Source organism: Hydra vulgaris, chromosome 13 (assembly GCF_038396675.1).
Source record: "Hydra vulgaris chromosome 13, alternate assembly HydraT2T_AEP".
Taxonomy (NCBI): Eukaryota; Metazoa; Cnidaria; class Hydrozoa; order Anthoathecata; family Hydridae; genus Hydra; species Hydra vulgaris.
In genome coordinates, this window is record NC_088932.1 from 51,140,001 (window position 1) to 51,156,251 (window position 16,251).

At 29.5% G+C, this 16,251-nt stretch overlaps 1 protein-coding gene across 2 annotated transcripts in view; it reads left to right on the plus strand.

Annotated features, from left to right (window-relative positions):
• The window catches only part of LOC101240329 (uncharacterized), an 88,868-nt gene that overhangs the window by 50,818 nt on the left and 21,799 nt on the right, over positions 1-16,251 (plus strand). For both annotated transcript variants that reach the window (XM_065816634.1, XM_065816635.1), the window contains exons 10-11: positions 2,752-3,222; positions 10,205-10,322. In XM_065816634.1, coding sequence (XP_065672706.1) covers positions 2,752-3,222; positions 10,205-10,322 — 589 coding nt within the window. The remainder of the gene's footprint in view (positions 1-2,751; positions 3,223-10,204; positions 10,323-16,251) is intronic.

Genomic DNA, 16,251 nt, shown 5'->3' on the forward strand with positions numbered 1-16,251 from the left:
TATATATATATATATATGTATATATATATATATATATGTATATATATACATATATGTTTATATATATGTATATATATATATGTAAATATATATATATGTACATATATTTATACATATATATATATATATATATATACATATATTTATACATATATATATATATATATACATATATATATATATAATATATATACATATATGTATATATGTATATACTAAAGTTAAGATATATGTTATATCTTAATTTTATACCTTGATTTAAGCGTGAAATTTCCTGCCAACAAATTTTTATGTTACAGGTTGGTACAGGCAAGAATAGAGAACCATAAAGTTTAATATCCATCAAAATCGAAAAAAAACAATGGACCACTCAATTCACTGCTACTTCTGCATTGTTGATCTTACAAGATGTACTGCAATGAATGCCCCTCAAACCATTTATCCTAACATTTCTTTTTGTTTATCCAGTGCTACTAGAGCTGCTTGTTCCCACTTACCCTTAGTGGGATCAGCCGTCTTTAGGAATGCACAGTTTGACAGCAAGTAAGATATTGGAAATTAATAGATGAATTATAATTTCACAGGTGCAGTTGTGGAGAGAAGGCCATGCTTTTCTAATCAGAAAAACTTCAACGATCTAATCAGAAAGGTTTTACTAAGACAAATAATGAGCTTTTGATATCCTGTTTCAAACATTGGAATTTGTCAAACAAAAATGTGCAAGTTACAGATCAGAGAAAGCATCACCAAAATATTTGTAACTTCTTTTGTCAAATTATGAAAAATGGCCAGTGCTTCGCAACTTCACAATTTATCTCAAGTGAACGGCACTTATTTACAGACAGTTCATACTAGAGCCTCAAAGCCAAGTTACTTCACAATGGGAATAGCCACCCAACCTTTCCGATGGCTCATTCTGTGCATCTCAGAGGAAGAATCAAAAATTAGTATCAAGATGTTGTTGAGTGCCTTAAGGTATGACAACTACAGATGGGAGGTTATCAAAGACTTTAAAATGGTATTCTTCCTCATAGACATTTGAAATTGTTTCACAGAATCTCCTTGTTTTGTTGCCTCTGGTACAGTCATGATACTAAGTGGTTTTGTTACAAAAAGGATAGGTCACAACAGATTGTGAGCAAAACAATGTGAAGTAAGAGTCATTGATCAGAAAGTGAACTGCAAATCAAGTTAGATCTTATCAAGCATTTTGTCACTGCTCTAGACAATGAGTTGGCACCTTTTATGTAACTCCAAAACCTTTTTTTTCAAACTGTCTAAGGTTACAGCTTATATCTTTGTCAAACCAAAGATTAAATAAATCATAGAATGTGATGAGTTTGCTCCTGAGTATGATAAAAAGAATAGCTTAAAATACTTTTGTTGCAGTTGTTTATTGCTTCATGGTAATCACAAAGCTAAAAACTTGAGTTTGTTCAAATTTTCATAAAGAATTATACTAAAATCAAATGCAGAATTCATTCAAAGTTCATACTCTCAAGTCCTTAATACAAGATTGGGGGTGGGGGAGAATAAAAGGAGGGGGGTTGATAATTTTAGTCCAGATCTGATAAACAGGGGTGGAAGGGGAGGTGGTTGGTAATTTTTTCTTTCATCCATAATAAAATATCAAAATACTAAAGCTGAATAAAAGAATTCCATTATGACAAAAGATATTGAACACAAAAGATTGAATGTCTAAAGCACATTTTTCTTCTAAACTATATTTAAGTCAGTTCATGAAAACTTTCAATCTGATGCCATGTTTCAATATAAGTATTTTTTAATAAAAAATCTCAATTTATAAATCCAAATTAGAACTTTATACAAAACACGCTTAAAACTATTAAACTCTAGTGTGGCTTGCGGTCAAATCCACATTTTCTAACAGCTGTTTTATCATAATTTCAGTAGGATTTAATATGCTGATATAAGTTTTTATACTTTGGTGAGAAATTAGCCAAAAGTTCATTTTTGACAAATCGAGATTTACTAGGTTGATGATTTTTAAAGTCTGTTTACACTGAAAATTTTTGTTTTTATTATTGACTGAAATAATTTTTTTCTAATATTTAAGCCCGGTTTTCACTGAATTTTTTTTTTTTTCACTTTTAAAATTTTTTGTTGATAACTAGTAAAAATTAATAAACGAGGAGGTCCAAGGACAAAAAATTGTGTTTGTATATATAAATTTGTATAATTTAAGTATGCACTGTAGTTTTTTACACTTTTTTATAAGTCATGTGTAATACCTCTACGTATTTATTTATTAGAATTAATGTAAACTATGAAAACAATTTTAAAAAATTATTTAATATTCACAAACTATTATAGGTTTAAAAAAAAACCAGCGAATTATGGAGTTGAATAAAATATGCTATAGCACTTGTTTGTTCCTTTGTGACATTATTAAAATCAATACTTTGTATGAAATTAATAAAAAACTAAAATTCACAAACTATTGTAACACAAATCATTTAACATTCAATGATTTGTGTTGCAATAATTTGACCACAAAAAAATTATATACAAAATTAATTAGTTTAAATTTTCCTTTACATGATGATGTTAAGTGTAATGAAACATGTTTGTTATTGAAATATGCTGTTTAAAAAAATTGCTGTTTGTTATTTAAATAATAAAAAATTAAAATGATATTTTTTATAAAGTAAAATAAATTCTAAATTCAATTTTAATTTTTAACTTGAAAATAGTTGGAAAAAAATTTAATTTTTCATCTAAATTTGAAAGGTTACATGCTTCGAAAAGAAACTCAAATAGAGCGTGGAAAATTACTTGGTACTATTGCTGAGTTGGAAATGGAATATGAAATTTCCTTTGAAGTTAAACCTGAAAGTAAAGAAAGTTTGCTGAATGTTTTCCAAATAACACATTCTAAGAGTAGCGGTGGGGCTAACAATGAGTTATTAGCAATGTGGCTTGATGAAAATCACTTTGGAAAACTTACATCAGAAAACAAAAATTTTGTTATGAATTTTCCTGATCAAATGCCAACTGATAAATGGATGACAATCCGAATAGCTCAGCAGTTTTTCAATAACAAATACTTGTGTGAAGTTGATTTAAATGGAAAAGAAGTTCTCTCTACAGAAAATTTTAATGCTGATTATTTTACTGGTTTAACATTTTATGCAGCTAGTCCAAACTACAATCCAGCATCAGGGTTTATACGTAACATACTATTAATTAATGGTCATATTGGTGAGTTTTTAAATTCATGTTTTTAGGCGCAAAAAAATGATTTATAAATTCTTGCATTTTTTTAGAAGCATTTTTGTAATATTTAGTCCATCAGAAAAACTCAAAGAACTTGTATCTGCAAAAAAATCAGTTAAAATCAGGGAAATTGGGGTAGAATTTTTGATCAGGAACAAATCATGTGAAAAGCCTCTTTAGCAAACTAATATGTCAGTCATATATTATGTAAATGGCATGGTGTCAGTTAATGCTTAAATGTGGGTTGCATTAATGTTTATTTGTTTGAACCTACAAGTTTTTTCTTTTACAGATTACAGTAAATTCTATGATAACCACTGGTAGTAGCTATTTGTTATTTATTTTATTATATTCCACACATTTACTCTTGTGTCAAAAAACTTTTATACCAACCATTTTGTTAGAAAACGAAGTTCTGTTTTCCACTCTACTGTCAGCTTATGGACTACTAATAGGAAAATATTTAAGACTTCTAAATAAAAGGAACAATCATTTTTTGAACCTGGAGTCCTTAGGTATAATGGCAACAAAGACTCTGGGTCTAAAAACAATAAGTTACAAGTCATTAAATAAAATTTATAGTTTTTTATTGCAATAAGACATTCTACTATAATTTGAATTGAAAAAGTAATTTTCAGACCTCTCACCTTAAAATTTTTTTATTTTTATATTTAACTTTTCTCTTTTATTCATTAGGTGTTTTATTTAAAGTTTTGATATTTTAAATAGTTAAATAATTAGAAAATTAACCAAGTAGCAATTAAAAAATTAATTAATCAGGTATTATAAAATTAATCAAGCTCCTATTAAAGATATAAATCCTATTTTTATATTCTGAAAAACATGAGCAGGTGATTCATATACACTTCTTGTAAAAGCTGCTGGTACTAAACCAGTTTTGCGTATGTTATTGAAGCAAAAGTTGTTCTGGAAGAAAAAAAGAAATCATAAATCAAGAAATTAGATAAGAAAATTTATTGGTTAAAAAAAGTTGAGAGTTTTGAAATTTTGGTTGTTATTCAATCTGTCGTTCTTTTTTATTAGTTTTATGTTTTATTTTTTTCTCAAAAAGTTGGTCATATTTTAATTAAAACTCTTATCTCTATATATTTGAATGTTTTGCTTGTGGTTTTCTGTTTTGTTTGTGAATTTTTCCTTTTTATTGAATCATTTTTTTTTGGTTTAAAATTGTAGTTTTACTATAACATTGCTCATGTTTATCATGTTTTTTTTTACATTCATAAGCTTCTGTTGTTTTCCTGTTCATCAGTTATTATTGTTTAGAATATTTTTTTTTTTTTAATATTTTGAACAAAAATTTTTACAATGGTATTTATTTAAAAAAATAATTAAGAATTAAAAATTGAAATTAAGATTATAATATGTGAAAATTTATAAGTAATTATGTATTACTTTATGGTAGTTACATAATCATGGTAATCAGGCAAAAGAGAAAAACTCATATAAAATATAACTATTTACGAAAACATATAATTATTTATTGCTATTATTTTGTAAGACGTTTGAAAAACAATTTTAAAAGTTAACACATGTATTCATCATTAAATAGATTTTGATCTTATATCTTTTCCGTTTAATCAGCATTGCATCATGAAAGTATTCTGCTCTTTTAAAATTTAAACTTTTGAAGTATTAAGGAACAGAAAAAGAGTTCGTAAAGAGTAAATTAAATATTTTCTTCATTGATCTTTTATAAAGTAGCAACAAAATATGTTGACCACTGATCTTGATATTGTGTGTGTATATTTTTCAACTTCTTCACTTCCAACAAGTCTACAAGCAACCACTATTAGAGTTGGATGTTACTGGAGAAGAAAGATGAAGTTTATAGAGCAAGTTAATGATTGACAGAAGTGAATTCCAAAGAACTGATGAAAGAAGTGAATTCCAAAGAACTGATGTTCAAGGAAAAAAAAACTAGACGAATAAGAGTTTTTAGAGCACTTAAGAACAGTCACAGTAAAAGGATGAGGCTTAATTGAGTGACAAGTAACACGATAATGAATTTTAGTAGATGGCACAAGAGACACTATATTTTTAGAGCAGCGTCCATTATAGAATTTTTAGAAAAGAGAAAGAGAAGCAACATTACCATAATGTGATAATGGTTCGGGGTTGCCTGCAAGAGCAGGTCCAACTATGTTTACAATGCGTTTTTGCACCTTATCTAAAAGAAAATGGGGATCATTGGAAGATCCGTCCCAGATATGGCAACAGTATTCCATCTAGGAAGGATTTGAGATTTATAGAGATAGAGAATAGAATCTGGTGTAAGAAAGTGTCAAGTACAATAAAGAGATGCAACCTTAACAGATGCTAATTTTGCAATGGATTTGATATATGTTTTCCAAGAAAGATCAGAAGTAAGAGTTAATCCTAGAAGGCAAAGGGTAGATGACTCATCGAGTACATTACAGTTTGTAAATATAGTAAGATCTAAATTTTTGTGATAACAATTGACTGAAAAAAGTTGGGTTTTATCTGAATTAATGTTCGCCAGCTACTGTGAGCCTCATACTGTAGCAGAAGTGAGATCCTCTTCAAGCTCAAATGCCCCCTCCAAGGAATCAGAGAGTGTTGGCTTCTTATCAAGACAAGAATAAATGGTAGTATCATTAGTGAATAATGCCACCTTTTGAATTGTTGAGAGGAAATAAAAGATTCCATGCTAGTCTGAATCCAAGAAAATATGTAAGAAGCACATTTGTCAGCAGAAAGACAAAAGATTTCAACCCAAGAGCCATCACAAAGAAATTCAACAGAAAGAGTCCCAGTCAGCTTTAAGGAAGTTGTAAGAGGTACAATGATAGGGGGATTCTGATGATGAAGAAGAATGAAATAGTAGTTTTAAAGAGATCAGACCATGATCAGAAGCACTTATGGGTGAATGTAGAGAAATTGAGCACCAACTAGGATCAAAAATAAGACATAAGTCGAGTAGAGAAAGTAAATGATTCGAGTTATCTGGAAAATGAGTTGGAAAGTTGACTATTTGAGTTAGAGATTGAGAAAGGCAATAGTTGTGTACCTTAACGCCCTCAGAGTCACTGACACTAGAGCCAAGCCATTCAGTGTGATGAGCATTAAAGTCACCAACAACAATGATGTTGGCTGATGGATAAAGAGAGAGGGCCAGGTTAATTTGATCAGATATAATATCAAAAAGAGTGAAGTCTTGAGATGAAGAAGAGCAATATAGAACAAAAAGAAAGGTAATAGAATGAAGTGGTGATAAACGAAAGCACATAAAAGAACAGTCGGTGGATTCAAACCTAGTTTCCTGACAAATGGGTGAATTTTTACGAATGTACAGTGGGTTGTCAAATTATTAGGGAAACTTTACTTTTTAAGTAATTTTAAAGTTTAAATAATTTTTGCGAGCAAATAAATTGTTTTTAAATTATTTTTTGTGTGCATTTTAGTTACTAATATAATTATAATTATTTTTAAATTGTGGCAATCGTGTAAGTCCACCCTATCTGTCAAAAAGTTAAGTTATTACTCAATTAGCTGTCAATTGTTGAAAATTGTGGTTGGAGTAAGTTCAAAATCGATTTCAATTATTTATTTTTGGAAAAATTTTTTGTAAGTTTTTTGAGTTCAGAACTACTAAAATCTAAGTATTGGTTAATAGTTCAATTAGTTATGGGTAATAATTTATTATTTTTGCTATTTTTAATGCATAAATCCTGACTTAAAACCATTTTCATCTTTCATTGATTTTTTTAATAAGGACAAGTAAAAATCTTACTTCTTCATTCTAAACATTCTCAGAAAGAGATAGCAGCAATTGCAAATATTTCAAAATCAGTAGTGAACCAAATTTGAAAGACAAAACCGATACAAATATGTCTCTAGATCCAGATCGTGTTGGCAAAAGTGGCAGAAAAAAATCACTACTCCACATTGTGACCATAAAATTAAGGGCATCTGTCTTAAAAACAGAAAAAAAAGTGTGGCTCAACTAGCTACAATAATAAACAATGAAGGAATTAACATCTCCAAAAGGATGGTTCAGAGAAGGTTGGCTGAAGAGAATTTAATGGGTCATCCTCCAACCAATAAACCATGTTTAACTGAAGCCATGAATAAAAAGTGACTGGAATAGGCTAGAAAACACCAGTATATGGTGTTTGGAGTAGATTGGAGTAGAGTAAATATAATTTATAATATTGTAAGAAACCAGAGAAATTATAGGTTTTTAATTTAATATTTGTAAAGTTTTACAGGTCTGCTTCTTGGACGAGTTAACATTTCAAATTTTGATGGATAAAAGTTTATTTGTTTGACAACACCAAGGAGAAATTCCATCAGAACTGCCTTTTAGAAAATGTTAAACATCCTGTGAGTGTAATGGTGTGGTCTTTGATCTCAGCCATACATCAGGGTATGTGCTGCCTCTACATTGTAGAAAGGATCATGAGGCAGGATCAGTACAAGTGAGTACTGGGAAACAGGCTCCTGCCCCAGGTTCAAGATAAACAGGTCCTGCCCCAGGTCCCTGGTAATGAAGAGTATGTATTCATGCATGACTCAGCACCTTGTCATAAAGCTAGAAGTGTTAAAGCATTTCTAACTGAAAAAAATGTGTGTGTTTTGCCATGGCCGAAGAATTCACCTGATATGAACCCCATAGAAAATCTATGGGAGTTCACAAAACGGGACTTGCCAAACAAATTATCACTACCAAGCAGCAATTGATAGAAACCCTTATAAGAGAGTGGTTTAACAATCCTAGTCTCTAACACAATTCAAATGTCTGCATAGAAAGCATGCCCCAATGCCTGAAAGCCGTTATTGTAGCAAAGGGTGGCATTACAAAATATTAAGAAAAAAAAAATAGCTATGAATAAGTAATTGTTTTGTTTTATATTCTAAATAACATTCTCTAACAATAAAAACAATAAAAAAATAACTACAAGATATGTATTTGTTCATTAAAGTAGTTTAAACTTTAAAAATTACTTAAAAGTAAAGTGTTCCTAATAATTTAGCAACCCACTGTAAATGCCCAGACCAAGCATGTGACTATTGGAGTCTTAAAGGAAGATAACCATCAACACTAAGTTCACAAAATCTGGCAGTCAAACTCAAATTAGTCTCACAAAGAGCAATTAGGTCTGGTAAGCTTTGCAAGAGGTAAGACTCAACAGAAGAAAAGTTAGTTTAAAAACCACGAATATTAGTGAATTATAGGTTTAGAGAACTTGGTTATGATATGGTTTTTTGCGTTTTATAGTTTTTAGAATTTTAGTCATTTTTAAATTTGTTAAAGAACTTGGCTCAAAACATATATATTACTCAGTACACTATTTAATAGCCCATGCAATTACCTCATTACTATTAAGAAACCCTAAGCCATAACAAAGGGCTCCAAATGTGACCTTTATGCTAAAATTACAGTTTATGCTAAAAGTGCAAACAGGGACACCATCCATGCACAACATGGCACTTTTAGTACACCAGTATTTTACAGCTGTTGATGGAATCAGCCTCTTTGAGAGCTACCATAGAGTTCAAACCTGACTATCAGCTGGAACTTCTTTCAGCCTCAGAACCGTAAAACTGAGTTTTAGAGCTATACCTTCATTAGGAGATGGTAGAATGAGTTGCTTAGTCATAAAAACAGAGATACAAGCAAAACCCATGCATTAAGTTAAGAAGATCCAGTATTCAACATTCTAAACCGGAAACAATATATTAGAAATACATGTGTGTCAGACTAATAGAAGAAAGGGAGCGAGGGTGGTCATCATATAGAATCTGTTCATATCATAATATTGAAGCTTGTTTCATTTAAGATCAAGCAAAGTTTGAACAATCAGATCTTTTTCATTTTTTTTAGGACCATTACAACTTATTTTAAATTACTACACTGCACATTTTATTTATTTATCATTTTTCTCATTGTCATCACCACGCTTAAAATATTTTATCTTAATTAACTTAAATAGAACAGATGTTAATGAGGTAGGATGGTTTTAAGTCAGGTTGAAAAAATCTGACTTCAAAATTTTTTTTGTGCAGAGGGATTATATCTGCAGCAAGCTAAACATTATATATGTAGCAAGCTAAACATTAAGTACTTTTCTTTTGTTAATTGGTTTCTAATTAAAATGCTAATAGCAATCAACTTTGAGTGTCTGTTAAATGTAATTGGATGAATTCTGTCAAAATTAGGCAATATTCTTATATTTGAATTAAATATGTGATTTCATTATGGAGGTTGTTGAGTATTCATTAGTTGTTGTCCATGTTTACAATTCAAATGGAAGTAAGACACTATTAGACTCTGAGAGCAATTTGAGTTTCATAATCAGCTCCTAAATAATTGTAGTGCTTTGTGATAAAGAATTTTTTTTTGTGTGTGTTTTTTTTTGTTTTTTTTGTAGGTTGTTGAAAGATAAGTATCAGGTAAAGTTAGGTCTAAATTAGATAACTCTTGATGGACCATTTGCTGAGAATAAAATGTAGATAATGCTTGATGGACCACTTACTAAGATTAAATTGTAGATAATGCTTGATGGACCACTTATTAAGATTAAATTGTAGGTAATGCTTGATGGACCACTTTCAAAATTTAATATGTAGGTAATGCTTGATGGACCACTTACTGAGATTAAAATATAGGTAATACTTGATGGACCACTTGCTAAGATGAAAATCTAGGTAATGCTTGTGGACCACTTACTAAGATTAAAATGTGTTTTATTTATTTAATGCAACCTGTTTAAAAGTCAACATGTTGCATTAAATATTTGTTCTCAATAATTCTCAATAATTCTCAATAGAAGTTCTCAATAAATTGAGAACTTTGAAATAGGATATTATAATTCTTATTTTTCTCATGAATATAATTATTATTTAATACTGTTGTTTACAATTACTATTGTTTTAAATAAGTTTAACAAGACCATTGAAAAAAATTTTGAAAAGTGAATTTTAGATGTTGAATTGCGTAAAGTTGTAAATGCAGCAATCAGTGATTTCAATGATTTTACATGCATAAAGTTTGTTCCACATGACAACCATAATGATTACTTGTCATTTGTTGCTAAGGAAGGGTAAACATATTTTTATACTTTTTTTTTTTGTGCATGTTATTGTATTATTGTATCTATACTATTTTAATTTGTGTAAATTTTGAAATTTATGACTTTAAATTTTTATTAGCTTACATAAAAGTTATTTTTATAAAAAATTTATATATAAGTAATGTTTTGTTTAAACTAATTTTTTTATTGTGTTGTTGCAATGTTGTTACACAGTTTAAAATAACATAACAACATGGTTACAAAGTTTAAAATAACATAACAACATGGTTACACAGTTAAAAAATAACATAACAACATGGCTACAGATTTTAAAATAACATAACAACATGGTTACAGATTTTAAAATAACATAATAACATGGTTACAGATTTTAAAATAACATAACAACATGATTACATTGTTGTAGATAACATAACAAACATTATTACACTGTTAAAAATAACACAACAACATGGTTACATAGTTTAAAATAGCACAACAACATGGTTATATAGTTTAAAATAACATAACACCATAACTACATAGTTCAAAATATAATTATTTTTATGTTTGAGATTGTTTTAGGATTTCTTTAATTTTGAAAAAATTTGAAAGAAATTTATTAATTTAAATGTTTTTAAATAATAATTTCGTATGCTTAAAAAGGAAAGCAAATAAATAAGCTTAAATAAGTTATTGGTGCAATATTAATGCTTAAAATATATGCTATTAACCCAAATGAATAGCATTATAGCTGATAAATGGTAAAAAAACCTCATTTTCTACCAATTGTTCTGACATAATAATCTTTGTCAGAATTATGAACAAGTTATTTGTATTTTGAAAATTTTTTTTTTAAATAAACCTTAATAAAGAAAATCACTGAATTTGTTGCGCACCTGTTTAAATGATACAATAACAACTAGTAATCAAAAATCAGGCTGTCAAGTTGTCTTTTTTTTCTTTTTTTATGGGTCTTTTTATTCAATTCATCTTTTTTCATTTTTTTGTGTTTGTCATTTTTTCATTTTTAATTTTTAGTATGTTAATCAATAGATAGGTCTATATTAATCAATAGATAGGTCAAAGCCATAATGGTTAAATAGAATGAGGTTTGGCTGGAAAAGTTTGACAAAAATCAATTTAAAATTAAACTATGAGCTGAGAAAAAAAACTCTGATTATGCAGTCTGTAGACTATGTTTTAAAGATTTGAAATAAAGTTTAGTTGGTTTTCAAGCGCTTTATCAGCATTCTATAAAACCAAAACATAAATTAGTTTCTAATATTAAATTTTCAAAAACAGCTCGTCATTTATATGTAGTATCAAATCAAAACTCTATTGGGGGAGAGATAATATATCATTTATAGAGTACAATTAAAGTATTCTATAAATGATAAAATTTCAGCTGCAGAAGCTAGCAGATAGTATAGTAAGTCAAGGTTTTAGTATAAGTAGACAAAAAGCTTCACATGTATTTTAAGATGGCATATGTATTTCAAGATGGACCTTTGTTAGAGAAACGCCTGTGTTCTGCTAATCAATAAATTAAGGTGCTTTTACTTTAATTTTTGATGAAACAACTACAGCACAGCAAAAAAAAAAAGGTCTTTTATGTCGTTTTTGAAGAAAATGCATCATCAATATCATTAAAGATGCGTTTTCTTAAACCTGCTGTTAATCGTAAACTATCCAAAGATCTTTTAAAAATTGATTCTTCTGATTCTGAAGGAATATGCAAGAAGTAGCAATGCAGTATATAATGTTGATTAATCTCTAAAGACGTTGTTCAAGCAGTGCAAAATGCTCACAAAATATATAAAAAAATAAAAGCTGAGAAAGAAGAAGAAAAAAGTATTAATATATTCATAAGCAAGAACTTATTGACAAAGAAAAACAACTCAAGGAAATGCTTGAAAAAGTTTAAAAAAACAACAAAAACCTAGATCAAAAGGAAAAAAATCTTGAAAATGAGAAAAACGCAGATCTAGAGTTTCAGCTTGCTCAGAGAATGCTAGATAAAGCGTTCAAGCCTATGCAAAGTGCAATCAATAAAGAAGACATGATAAGTATAAAAATTGCCCATGAAATGATGAACAGTGCAAAAAAAATCTTGAAAATGCTACAGCGCATAGAAATGAACAAAAAAAGTTAAGAGTAAATATTGGTTTAAAATGAAAAAGTGAAATGGTTTCAAAAAATCAAGGTAGTATTGTAAAAAAAAGTTGCCGTGAACGTCTTGTTTAATTATTTTGAACATTATTTGGTGTTGCAATTTATTTGGTGTTTTGATAGTCTGTTAATTTATTTTATATTAATTTAGATACTTTTGATGACTTCTGATTTATTTTGTTTTTAAAAATACTTGTTGAACTTTTCATTTTTTCAATGAAATTTGTCATTTTTTGTCATTTTCCCTCCAGAATACCATCATTTTTTATCACTTTCTAATAAAGTTCTTGCTTGACAGTCTGAAAAATGTATCATTTATAATATATATTTTTTATAAATAATTATTATTTTTACCCTTAGTATTTTGTCGCAAAACCTTTGTTTTAGATAACGGCTTTGCAACGCCGATGCATTGAGTCAACAAGGCATTGACATTTTTCTGGCAGTATTGCGTATCATGCTTGTTGAATAGTTATCCACAACTGCAGAGTATTAGTTGGATTAGCAGCAGAAACTGCTTTTTTAGCGTGAATGTCTTCCCATAAGTTTCCTTTAGGGTTTAGGTCAGGTGACTGAGCAGATCACTCCATAACCTTAACCCCATTGACCTGAAACCACTCCTTTGCCTTGCGACTAGTCTGTTTTGGGTTGTTGTCTTGTTGGAAGACCCATTTTAGCAGCTTATCTTCAACAACAAAGGACAGCATGACATTATTGAGGATGTTGACATATATATGTTGGTTCATGATACCATTAATCTTATAAATAGGGCCGACGCCATTATATGAGAAGCAACTCCATACCATGACTTTGGCTCTACCATGTTTCACAGACTTAATGTCATATTTTTTCTGCAATTCTGTATTAGCTGGATGTCTTTAATATTGTCTTAAACCTGTACCTCCATAAAAAACAATTTTTGATTCATCAGCCTATAATATCTTGCACCACATTTTAATAGGACAATTCAGATGTTGGTTTGCGAACTGCAAATGTTTAGCAGTATGTTTTTTTGTAAACAAAGGAACCGTGGACTATGTGCATATAAACTTCTCTCTCAAAGTTCTCTCTTAAAGCCCTATGAACAGTTGTCTCACTCACTTGTAATTCAAGATCATCTTTGACTTGCTTTGTTAATGAAAATGGTTTGCTTTTAACATATCTTACAATTGTTTGGTCTTTATGTATGGTAATCTTACATTTTTCACCTCGCTTTTCAACTTTTGCTTTACAATTTATGGCATTTGAAATCATCTTTGCTGAACATCTGAGAAAATTTTGTATATATGAGCAGCGTTCGAAATTCAGCTTTTTTGGCCTTAGCAAACAAATGCAGAGGGCTTGACTCGAAAAGTACCATTTACCTTGGCATAACCTCGGCAACATTTTTAAATTTTTTTTAGGTGCCCAAAGGCCTTGTGGACTTATTGGGGCAAAAACTTTGTGTGATATTCCTTGTTCAAACCCACCTCAGTTAGTTAGGCAGGCAGCATGAACTTCCTATTAATCCTATTCTACGTATGTGTGATAACGACTTCTTGGTTCATCAAAAATTAAGCAACAATTTTTTTTTGTCTTGTTAGTGTACGGAGGTCTCTGCTAAATAAAGAATTTTTTACAACTAGTATGATATAATTACAATGTTACAGTTTTTTTAATTAAATCAATTATCAAAATCAGGCTCTTCTTCACATGATGATGACAAATCATCTGATCCTAAGTTTTCTCCGGAAGATATAATCACACCGTTATCATTTGTTTAATTGTTTTCGTTATCATTTGTTTCATCGTTTTTGGATAAAAAAGACTCAAGGTTTGAGGGTAACCCTTTCCTTGCATTTTTCCTTTTCTTAACATTGTTTTAAAAAGCATATCCGCTAACACAATGTTTTCTTGTTCTTATTTTGCCATCAGGGTGTTCCACTAAAAATGACTACATTGCGTGTTCATATTCTTCATTTGAGAGCACCATTGTAATTTCTTAATTGCAGCAATGCTTCGATAGTTTCATTGCATAACTTTTTTTTTGTCTTTACTTAAAATTTCTGTGAATGAAGAAAAAACACGTTCAGCCTAAAAACAATATATAAGTTTTAATGTATTTTTTTGCATGTATTAGTTTACTGGCTAAAAGTTATACATAAGACTAAAATTAACCTCTGCGTTTGAAATAGGTATTACTATGCATATTTCTATAGTATGCAGAAAAATTCTTTATATTTAGCTTTTCCACAAGTTGGAACACGCATACCCAAAACTTGTTGGGTGTGCATGAGTTTAGAAAACAACATATATGCAAATGGGCAGTTTCCATTGTCAAGGCTAAATTAAAAAACAGTAAAAATACTTGGCTAACCATACAATTAAAATGAAAAGCAATAAATAAAATAGATCAGTACCTGAAAAAAATTCATATACCTAGTCAATCTTCTTTGAAGTTGTTTTCATTTAATAGCAACTTGTACTAATGTCATAATGGTGGATATTAAATCTGCACAAGTTCTGCAACTATAAGATCGGTTATCAAGAAGTATCGTGCTTGCAGAATACACTTTATTATGAAGAAATTCATCGAGACGTTATTTCAAGCATAAATTTACATTTTTACATATTTGAGAAAAGGTGGTCAGGACTCCATTTAAACACAATTCCAAACTACTTCCGCGCATTGCATATCCACGAAAGGCTGTCAGTTTATTACTAACATTTTTATCTTTAAAATTTTTGTTTCGAAGCATTTTTTTGTTTGGAAATTTTTTCAGAAAATTTTTTTCAACATTTTTTTCAGAAAATTTAAGATAAGGAATAATTTTGTTATTTAGTGTAGGAAAAAGATCTCCTCCTTTGAATGCTAAAACACCATTTTCTTTAACTAAATTTCATATTTTTTAAACACATCTTAAGCATGTCTCAATAGCTGTAACTGCTACCGGTAATAGCAAAGTTGTTTTCTCAAATATAAGAGATAATGGAACAGTATAACTCAAGATACCTTGTTGTAAGGCTTGATAAACTAGTAATTTCATATCTGATGCATCCTTTCAAATGCCTTCAATTCTTGATTGATCTTTCTTTATAGTTGTATTGTATGGATTTTCTACTTGTTTATTTGCAAACATCAATAAAACAGGAAGGTTCCGCAAATGAGTGTCAATTGTTTCATCTGGGTGTTTGTATCTAAATGATTTGCATTCAGTAAAGTCTGCGTAGCATTTAAACAGTCTCTACTTCAAAGTAGCTTTTTTAAGTAGTATATATTCTGACACTAACTGATTGTATGCATATTTTTCAAGTAGCACGCCACTAAATGTTTCTTTCAAAGCAATTTCTAACTTATGCAACAAATATAACAAAGTAAATAATAGGTGTTGACCAACATTTTGTGTCTCTAATTTTATAAAGCTTTTATTGACAGCGGCCCCTTCTGCCCGATGCCAATTAAACAGTGATTTCTCTGAAAAAAAAACTGAGCACTGTGAAATGCTTTTTTCATTGCATCGTGAAGGTCTTTAGCATCTGTGTCAACTTACTCTTGCAACAAAAGTACATCAAATTTTGGCATGCTGTTTTGACAAGTTTTTATCAGGTATAGCTCTTTTTCATTGCATGTCTTTGAAGATGAAGATCTGTTACATAAAATACTGAAGTATGTACGATTTAAGTTATTTCAAAATATGCAAGCTGAAACTTTTTTAACAGTTGCTTTCTCTGATTATTGTTTAACTGTCACAAATGGACTAAAATACTCTCCTCGATAGATACTTTTTAACCATTTGCAGTTTTTTCG